The sequence below is a fragment of the Balaenoptera physalus genome, assembly GCF_965194825.1.
Source record: "Balaenoptera physalus genome assembly, contig: HAP1_SCAFFOLD_1925, whole genome shotgun sequence".
Lineage (NCBI taxonomy): Eukaryota > Metazoa > Chordata > Mammalia > Artiodactyla > Balaenopteridae > Balaenoptera > Balaenoptera physalus.
Window position 1 is genome coordinate 551 of NW_028124879.1, and position 10,816 is coordinate 11,366.

The 10,816-nt window shown below is 35.6% G+C and overlaps 1 protein-coding gene across 1 annotated transcript; it reads right to left on the minus strand.

The window, feature by feature from the left end:
- Nucleotides 1-233: 233 nt before the first annotated feature.
- LOC309654085 (V-type proton ATPase subunit B, brain isoform-like) lies at nt 234-9,885 on the minus strand (the record flags this gene model as incomplete). The annotated part of the gene is made up of 9 exons (XM_082478717.1): nt 234-1,092; nt 1,742-1,839; nt 2,216-2,317; nt 2,653-2,792; nt 3,263-3,340; nt 3,472-3,565; nt 4,667-4,765; nt 9,063-9,145; nt 9,876-9,885. 9 exons carry the CDS (start codon nt 9,883-9,885, stop codon nt 840-842), a joined length of 957 nt encoding a protein of 318 aa, XP_082334843.1. The 3' UTR covers nt 234-839.
- Nucleotides 9,886-10,816: the final 931 nt, after the last annotated feature.

Sequence of the window (10,816 nt, forward strand, 5' to 3'; positions counted from 1 at the left end):
CAAGAACTGTGAGTCATTAAGCCCAACTTCTAACCGCTACTTTGGTTCCTCCAAGAGTATGCTCCAGCAGTGCTACTCAAAGCGTGGCCTGCCTGCAGACCAGCTTTTATCAATGTGAAAGGAGATAATGCAGAAAGCAAGATAAACATATAGAAAACTTTAGTGGCAATTTGATAGAATAATTGTCTGTCGAATCTAATAATACTAATAAAAGGGTTTGTAAATTGTTTTTTTTTTAATTTTCACTTTTCTAATACTTATTTTTACTGCCTTTTAGAAAAGTATCTGTGATGGATGGGAGAAAAGAAGTCCTTCGATGAAAAAGCACTGTAGCCGAGTGAGATATGATGATGGATCTTAGGGAATCTTAAGCTAGATATTTATAAAGCCTGTCTCTTCAAAAGTCTTCTTCCCTTTTTTGCACACTTAAAAGAGCAAGTCACGCAAAATTTCAGTAACTTGCATTAGAACAAACACCCCACACTTCTGGATGGTAACTGCTAGAATCTTATATTGTTTCTAAATAATCACTGAGTTTTCTAAAGGAAAAAAAAGTTCTGAAGAGGGTTCTGCCACAGTATAGTCTTTACTTATGTAAATAAATAAAAACTTACATCATTAAAAATGGAATTCTTGAAAAGGGCTAAAAACTGACAGTCTGGACAGAGACAGAACTACCTGGGAGAGTAACTGATTAAATAGCTTGCATCATTTACTCTCTCTAAGAATCCAGTCTTAACCAATGGAGACAGTGAGAGTATGATAAATAGGCTAATAATTTAAATCTCGTCCTCTAATCATTTCAACTAGGTTGACAAAAGTAATATTTTCTTTTCTGATTAATTAAGGTATTCTACTAATATATGAGCAATGCATTTTAAAAAACATGATTTAAAAAAAAATGAAAACTTGCAGAGGGACAAGATAACCCTGACAAGATAATCCATTTTAATTAAGAAAAAAATTACCTCTCGAAGTGCTTCAGCATAAGGACTCATGTCTGTTAGGATAACCAATACATGTTTCTCACACTGATAGGCCAGGGAGTCGGCCGTGGTTAGAGCCAAGCGAGGAGTGATAATTCGCTCAATACTGAAATGAAACATTAAGTCCTACGTCACTCAAACAAAAAGGCCAAAAAAACCACAAAATGATTCCAGAAATAATAGTACAGTCTCCCTTTTAAAGTTTCACATAAATTGAGGAAGGTTAAGCAATTATTACTTTAAAAGTTCTTAAGTAAGGCAGAGTTCTTTTATGCATTTACATAATAAGAATTACTTAGTGCTACACAGCTAAATTGATTTATTTGATAAATGCCCCATAATTTCTCAGAACTATATAGTTCTCAAAACTGAGCAAGAAAGGAAGAGAGAGAGAAGGAGAAAGGGATGAAAGAAGTAGGGGCCAGATTTTGCAGGTAAGAGGAAAAGGTCATTTATTGAGTATGGACTGTGTGCTAGGTAACGTACACTATTATCTCATTTCATATGCACAACAACTCTGTGAGACAAGTATTATTTATCACATTTTATGAAAGAAGACACTGAGCTTCACAGCCTAAGTGACTTACCCAAAACCAAATAACTTGCAAGAAGCAGAGCTGGAATTTAAATACGGTTATCTCATACCTAGGCCTGTGCAGCTTTCACTCTAATGTTCTACCTCCTTAGTGTAAGGTGACATTTTTGACCAGAAGGCTGCATGAATAGGGGGAAAACAGCTCTATTTGTTTACTTACGTTGGGTCTTTAGCCAAGTTCAAAAAGAGGCAGACGTTGTCCATTGAGCCATTTTCTTCAAAGTCAGGTTTGAAGAACTGGGCAGTTTCCATGTTTACCTAAATGGCAATGACTTCATCAGTGCTGGGAGAAGAAAAATTCTCAATATTTCTTTCTTTCTTTCCCCCCCCCCAATATTTATTTCTGATGAAGGCCAAGCTATAGATCTGCACTGCTCCTTCTTTTAAAGGTTCAAGTACCCCCAAAACGTTCACAAAAGCCAACAGAGTAAACAGCTTGCTTTGGGCACAAAGGGAATTATTTTTACATTCCACAGTCAAATGCTAAATACTAATCCATGGTTTGCCCAAAATGCCAACTTGCAACTTCTCTGCCTAGAGATAAATCGAATAATATATGTGTAGTTTTCTACATTGTTCTAAGAACACAAGCACTTTTACATTTCATACTAAAACAGAAAAAGATAATACTTACACCCATAGCAGCAAATACAATCGCAAAATTTTCCTCACTGTAGTCCACTACATCTTTGGATTTTTTTACCAAACCAGCCTGGCGACAGATTTGAGCTGCAATCTGATGAGGAGTACAAAAGAACCAAGTTAAAATCTAAAATAATAGTTCTACAACAAAATAACTTTTACCCTAAACTTTGGGGAACTGTAATCATGAATGAAACTGGGTTGTCTTAAAGGGCTTTACCCAATGAAACTATTTTGTAATTTTTGCAGATTCCTAAGAGTAAGCAAGAAGTCAGATATGTGTAGATAAAGAGTCAATGTAATTGGATTATATAAACAGTAACATTGGGCATTTACCTTGAAAATCCTATATTTGGTTTCTCACTAAGAGTGAAGCACTCGGAAATTCTTTCTCCTTAAATTTCATACCAAACAGATTCTAGGTCTCACCGCATTGTGCGGTAAGCCAGCAGCAGAGAAGATAGGAATTTTCTGCCCCCTAGCAATACTGTTCATGCCATCTATGGCCGAAATGCCGGTCTGAATCATCTCCTCTGGATAGATCCGACACTGAGGATTGATTGGCTGGCCTAATGCATTTCCAAAAGGGAAAATTTTAATATGTCTCTACATTAAGACTACAACCATATAAAGCATATAAAGCATTTCTTTCTACTCTTAAAAAATCAGTTATTTTTGAAATCTGAAACTGTTTAAATATTCTTTTCCATTAATCTTTTGTAGATTCACAAATTATATGGTAGTAAAGTGAAATGTAATGTATAGCAAATAAGAGAGGAATCCTAATTTCAAAGCCAGTATGGCTTTTACATCTCAGATATATCCTGGTGATATTTTACAATAAATAAAATATAAAAATTTAAGATAACCTCAAGGAAAAATAAATTTATTAAATAATAAACAAAACATAATTAATCAAACATGGAGTATGTTGGTTATCTACTTAAAGTATCCTAAAAATCACCCTTTCTCTGACAAAGGTATAAGATAGGTAGATGCTATTTTCCCCAAAACACAGAAACCCATTTTCTCTCCCTACCCATGATATCAAGGAAGTCTTCAGCCAGTACAACAGGACCTCTGTCGATGGGTTTTCCTGAGCCACTGAATACCCGACCTGGTAAACAGTAACGAGACAGTACAGAGTGGACAATGACTCAAATCTTCACAATCTTTAAAAAGACTTCCTGCAAAGACGTTAAAAAGGAAGCAGATCTCTGCTCAGCATGAATAATAATATCCGTTTACCAAGCATATCCTCAGACACTGGCGTTCGGAGAATATCCCCAGTAAACTCACAGGATGTCTTCTTGGCATCTATACCTGAAGTCCCTTCAAATACCTATCAAGAGAGAAAAGTAAACAGAAGGGTAAAGGAAATTTAGATCATAAGCGCTTAAGATTTATTTGTCAGCCCTTATAAAGTAAAATACATCAACGTATATACTACTTGTAGCCTCATGACTGAAGACGTGTTCATGGTGGACGACGAACCAAACTGTCAACCTCTGACCCAGAGTCATGCCTGCAGCCAAATCCATCAAGCAAGCTAAGAATGGTTTTTACATTTTTAAAGGGTTGTTTTTTAAAAAAAAAGGAAAAGAAAGCATAAGAACATGCATCAGAGACCTTAGGCACAACCCTCACAAAGTCTAAAAAATTTACTATCTGGCCCCTTACAGAAATTCTGCTGACCTCTGCTCTAGATTACTTTTTAGGGCAATATGTTATTTGAGAAAACTGGCACTTCCTATAATCAGTAACATTAAAAACTAGGAATTATCAGAGACAATTTAAAGGAGTAGACTCAGATCTCATTTTGGTTTCAGCCCATAAGCTCTGAATTCTACTTTTCATCTCTCCCCTTCTATGTGACTGTTTCATTTTATCCATTAAAAAAATTTTTTTAAAAAGCCATTTTACCAGTGGAGCTATTGGGCTAGAATGGATATTGGTGGCTGGCATTTAGCAAGAAAACATGAAAAAATACTTTTCTTCTCTCACAGCCAGTAAACAGTCGGGTCCCTGGCTTAAGATTTTTCACCTTCATGATGGTGCAAAAGCAATACACATCTGGTAGAAACCGTACTTCAGAAAAATCACATGAGAAAAAAAAAAATCACATGAGATATTTAACATTTTATTATAAAATAGGCTTTGTGTTATATGGTTTTGTGCCATCGTATGCTAATATAAGTGTTCTGGGCACCTTTAATGTAAGCTAAGCTAAGCTATGATGTTCGGTAGTTTCTGTGTACTAAATGCATTTTCAACTTACGATATTTTCAGCTTATGATGGGTTTATCAAGATGTCACCCCACCTATAAGTTGATGAAGATCTGTATACTTATGTGATAATTACTAAAAAGGACTATTGGTGTTTCTTATGTTTGTTGTGATCAGAAAAACGTTCAACTGGCCAGGTTTTGAAAGCGATGCTTACCTGAACCACTGCTTTGGAACCACTAACTTCTAGAACTTGCCCACTCCTCTTCGTGCCATCAGGTAGTGTTAAGTGCACAATCTCAGCATATCTGGGAAACTAAATAGGAAAAAAATAAAGGCTCAATAACCAACATTTTAAAAGCTCCTCAAAATACTCTATATGCTCTCTGTCTTTCACAGCACGTATGCACATGCAGACCCCACACCTCCCCGAAGCATACAGGTATACATCCGGAGTTTAGAATATCCTCAGGTAGTGTAAGTCCTTAGAACACTGATCACTGGCACATATACTGGCAAACACAGCATAAGGTACAGAGAGAAGGATCTTAAATCTATGAAACCACGGCAATTAAATTCTTTCCTTCTGTGTGTATGTTTTTAAGCTTTGAGACTACAGAAAGTTAAAAAACTATGTTCCCACTACTCAGAAATGATGTTTTCTTCTGGGCTGTGTAGTCATCTTGTGCCTTGGGAGGACAGGAATAAAATGCAACTGAACAATAAAATAATTACTATTATAATAAATAATGCTAATATTCCCTCCTCAATCTAATTCTCCTAACCAGAAATGTATTCCTCTAATCCATTTTTAATATTTTAAATTGCATGTTTCCAAAAATATACTGTAGTGTTTCACTTACCTAAATGGCAACATACTAAATGTATCATCCTGCAACTCGTTTTTTTCCCACTTCACCGTATGTTTTGGATCTGTCATAGTCATATTTACCTTATTTGATTAACAGAATCTTTTGAAAAATGCATCACTACGTTGTGTGATGTGAAGGAAAACATCTGCCAATGCATCTGTGAATCAACACTGACCGTAGGACACTTGATTCTGGAGATGCTAATATGAATAAATGGGCACCTAGAACCAATGTTAGAACAGATATAGCTAAAATAAAATCAAGTGACACTACATTTTATTCAGCTGTTCTACCACTGGTGTTCAAGGCTGTTCCAAATTTAAACTACTACAAACATGCTGCAATGAACATTCTCACATGTGGGCCCAAGTTTCCCTAAGGTAGCTGGTTCCGTAGTGGTGGGCTATAGGCTGTGTCCATTGTTATGTGAAATTACTCTGCAAAGGAACCTTTTACTTTACAAACTCCCTAGTAGGATAGGAAAGTATCTTTTCCCTACATCTTTGCCAATCTTACATTATTAAACTTTAATTTTTACCATTTTGATAAAATAAAAAATAGTATCTTTCAATTTGCATTTTCCTGATTCTACTAATATTGAGCATCTTTTCATGTTTACTGACAATTCAGACTTCATTTCCTATAATGGCCTTATTAATAATATCTTTTCCTCGCTTTTCAACTACATCTGCTTCTTCTTATTTACTTTTAGGTAAGTTTCATAGATTCTGGATATCAATCCTTTTGTGAACATCTGCTCCCAGTCTTCCTTGTCTTTTAATTTTGTTTATGGTATCCTATCATACAGAAGTTTTTGCAATAAAATGACTTGTTTTCCTTTATGATTTGTGTCTTTTGTGTAGGAAAACCTTCCAATCTGAAGTCATAAAAATGGCCTTCTATACTGTCTTCTAATAGGTTTTTCATGTTTTGGTCTTTAATCCATCTGGATTTATTTTTGGTATGTAATTTTATTTTTCTCATTTTTATCTTTATTTTTCATACAGGAAGCCAAATACCCCAACAATATTTACGGAGTAGCACAAATGTAATTTGTGCTACAAGTAGCACGACTTGTAATGTAGCCTTTATCATTTACCAAGTCAAATTCTCAGGTGTGAGGAGAGTTGGTTTTAAGAATTTTAACTTTGCTCCACTGAACTATCTGCTTACTCCCTCACCAAATCTTTATTCTTACTGTATTTCTAACTGATTTTGTTACCTGGAGAGAATCAACATCTTTTCTATTCTGAGTCTTTCCATTCATGAATGTGGAATCTCCAGTTATTTGAAGTCTTCTTTTATGTCTTTCAACAAAGTTTCACAGTTTTTTGTAAAAAGTTCCTAATTATTCTAGTAGTTACTTCTGGCATACAAAACACTACTGATTTCTATAGACATCCTCTGTATCCGGCAACACTGTTTTACACCATTGTTTCTAATAGTTTGTCCACTGAATGACTTGTGTTTTCTGTTTAGTTAATCATACCGCCGAGAAATGCTGACAGCTGTGCCTCTTCCTTGTGATCCCTTCTCCGCACAGCACTGATCAGGGGCCAAGCGCAGAGACAGAACACAGACGGACAGCGGTGCTGACAACAGCGGTCCTCACCTTGGTCCTGATTTAAATGGGAAGGTTGCTAGAGGCTCTCCTTAAGTACGCTGTTTGCTGTAGGTTATGGTGGATATCCTTAAAGAGGTTTTAAACGTTTGTTCTAGCCCTTATTTCTAAGACCACCTTCTTCTTTTGTTTTGTTTTGTTTTTTAGAAACAAGTAATTTTATCAGGTACATACTCCGTATTTACTGAGAAGAGCATAAGCTTTTCTAGCTTAATCTATGAATGACCTGAATTATACTGACATTTGCTAATATCAGATCATCTTTGTATTACTGGGATAAATTCTACTTTGTCATAATTCTGTTGAGTTTTTAAAGTGTATTTTTGCTAATATCCAATACATGAGAACATTTTTATTAAGAATTTTGGAATCTGTGCTTGTAAATGAGACTAGCTACATTGTTTCTTTTCTGATACTAGCCTTTGTCTGGTTTGGGAATCAAAGATGTGCTACCTTCAGAAAATGAGTTGGACAGCAGTCTCCATCATCATCTATTCTGATACAATTTGTATAAAATTATCTATTCCTTGATCCTATGTGTATGTTTTAAGTTAAAAACAGGAGCCAAAAACTAAAAACAAACAAAAAACACTCTAAATCTGGTGGTATAAAGCCATTCTTACAACTACATAAACTTTATTTACCAGTTTTTCCTCAGCTGGAGTTATACCCCAAACAAACATTCAATAAAACTTTTTCAGCTTTCTTAAAATTACTTCCCCCAAGATGTTTTCTAAGTCCTTCCCATTATTGACTCTCATAGCATCCTGCACTCACCCTTCATAGCACTTACCAATTAGACACTTACGTATTTGTATTGTGTATTTTTGGTGCTGAGTTCAGCGCTTAACATAGTTGAAGCATGAATATTTTTAACTGTTTTTGAAAATATATTTACTAATATAAAAGCTCCATATTTTTAAAATATGAGTCAACAATTTTATCCAATAAAAAGTATATAAAAAAGAAGAAATAAAGGACAAAAAAGCAAATAATGCTTTCAATACTTCCCCCCAAAATAAAAGTGTATGCTTCATCCTTTCACAAAATATTAACGGGCTCCTGCCTAAACCCTGTACAACTTGTATACTGAGGCTTTGAATCAAACTGCAGACTAGTATGAAACTGTGGCCAGGAGTAAGCTATATGCTTAATCTTGCAATTAATTTGTATAGGTACCTTGTCATGCACAAAAATATCTTAGAGATAAAGCTGAAGAGACAGTGCACTTTGCCCTTTCCTTTAAGAAATGGTTTTCATTTTATTTTCTGCTTCCAGAGGGGCCACATGCCAAACATACTTCTGCCATTACTTCTCTCCACAAACTCATAACTGTGTACCTTTCCCCCTCATCCACTCCCAACAACAACCAATGCAGAATTACTGTTCTACAGAGCATATTATACAAATTATCTCCTCTGAAGATATTTTAATCACTGAACTCAGGCAGGCGGCTTCACCCAGGGTGAAGTCTATTCAATTATAGACTATATTCTATGCCTCTTTTTCTAAGATAATTCTTATGTATAGGTGTGGCTAAAAAAAAACCCATGTAACTAAAGAGTCTTTCAACAAACTGAATAAGTAAAAACTATTCTCTGCTTTATGGTTTTAGTCACTGTTGAGATAATCTGTTGTTTATTCATTACTTGAATACCAGTGTCAGGCCCTGAAAGACAAAAGTAACATTGTTTACTCACTCAAAGACCTTAAAATTTAGTAGAGAAGACAAAAATGTAACAAGTAGTTAGAACACACAGTAGTCTATGACAAGAGCCACAAGATACAGTATATCTAAATAATATCCTACAAGTCATAAAACACACAAATATTACTGTTGTTTTCCTAATAAACCTGTGAGGTATGATTAACAAACAAATAAAATTTTAAATTTTACAGACAAGGGACTCAAAGCCACAAACAGAATCCACAACAGATCCAGTACTAGAATCCCATCTTCTGACTTCGGACCTAAAATTCTTGTCTCCATATAGCACTGACATTCCGACCAAGGAATGGCTTAAAAGAATCATAACAAAAAACTTAAAGTGTACTAAACAGTACTTAATACTATGCTTTTAACTTCTTAAATGGTTAGACGATAATGATAGTGGTATTACCTTAACATGATCTAAGATCACTAGTGGACCATTAACTCCCGATACTGTCTTGTATGCTGGAAAGAAACACAAAAAAGTCAGTTCTTGTCAAACAGGACAACAGTCGAAATGACCTCTCTGGTACTACCAAAAAGAACCTCTCTCTACTTTATCGTATCTATTATTATATGGAACACTCAAAAAGTATGAAATTTTTCATTGAATTGATAAAATATGCCTGCATCTGTACAACTTCTCATAATCCCCTTCATCAAACCAAAAACATGTTTAATTCTTACTATAAGTCACATTGTTTCAAGGACCCAGAATACAAAAACAAAGGTAAAGAGGGAGAGTTCCCACAAGAGTTCACAATTTTATATGGAGAAGGGGGCGGTAAGGGCTCTACCAGAGGTGTGCTGAGGGTCTGTGGGAGCACAGGAAAGACCCTGCAATGGTTCTCACTTAGAAGAGAAAAGAAAAAGCTTTACAGAAAAGGTAGCACTTAGCAAAGTAGATAGAGAAGGAGAAGGGAATCCTTAACTTTAAGCAGAAGTGACAAAACTCACAAAAGAAATCTGACAAAATGTAGTCTGTTAAGATAAAATGCCATGATTAAATAGTATCATAAAAACTATGAAAAAAAAAGGAGTTTATGAAGGGGGATGGAATGAAAGGTCAGAGATCATATAAGTATCCTTTAAAAAAAAAAAAAGTCAAACGTTACTGTCATTGTAGAAGCTTTTATTTTCTACTGCAAATTATGCCCTAGCAACAAACTACCCAAATCTCTCATTTTAGAAAGGAGGTAGCTGTCATTGAATTGTATCACACCTACATACATGCCGAATATAATGAATGGTAATCAGGTATAAATCAGAACAGTCAGGAAAGCAATTCTAACAATGTCAGAATTAACTAAATTTCATGATCAGAAAAGCTGAAAAAACAAATGAAGTGTTTACAAGACCTAAAATAATGTATAAGAAGCTGTCAACCAACTGGGAATTTTTCACTTGCTTGATTTCTTATGATGTCTTAGACAGAAATTTCTGGCATGAATGTAGACTCCCAAGAATGAGGAAACCATTTAATAACCAGTCTTCAGAATAAACCGGGTTTCAGAATTTAAAAACATAACTTCTTTAGCCAGGAAGCAAGTGCCCTGGTAGAAACACTGAGACAGGGCAGGCGAGCACTGTCACGAACCCTAGTCTTTCATACTGAGGACCTTTAAATCCTCACACTAAATATTTGCTTGAAGACATTTGTAATTGTAATGATCAACAGAGGCTCCTAATTACTTCTTTTTTTTTCAACCTTAGATAAAAAGCAAGTCACAAATTTTAAATGTTAAGTTACTTAAATGGATGGCAATGTAAACAAGTTAATCATGCCTCCAAGATTATTAGAAATATCCCAGTTGTTGGGGCTTCCCTGGTGGCGCAGTGGTTGAGAATCTGCCTGCTAATGCAGGGGACACAGGTTCGAGCCCTGGTCTGGGAAGATCCCACATGCCGCGGAGCAACTAGGCCCGTGAGCCACAACTACTGAGGCTGCACGTCTGGAGCCTGTGCTCCGCAACAAGAGAGGCCACGACAGTGAGAGGCCCACGCACCGTGATGAAGAGGGGCCCCGGCTCGCCGCAACTAGAATAAGCCCTCGCACAGAAACGAAGACCCAACACAGCCCAAAAAATAAATAATTAATTAATTACAAATAAATATCCCAGTTGTCATATATTCTGCTACTTTTATGTTAATCCTCCCCATTGT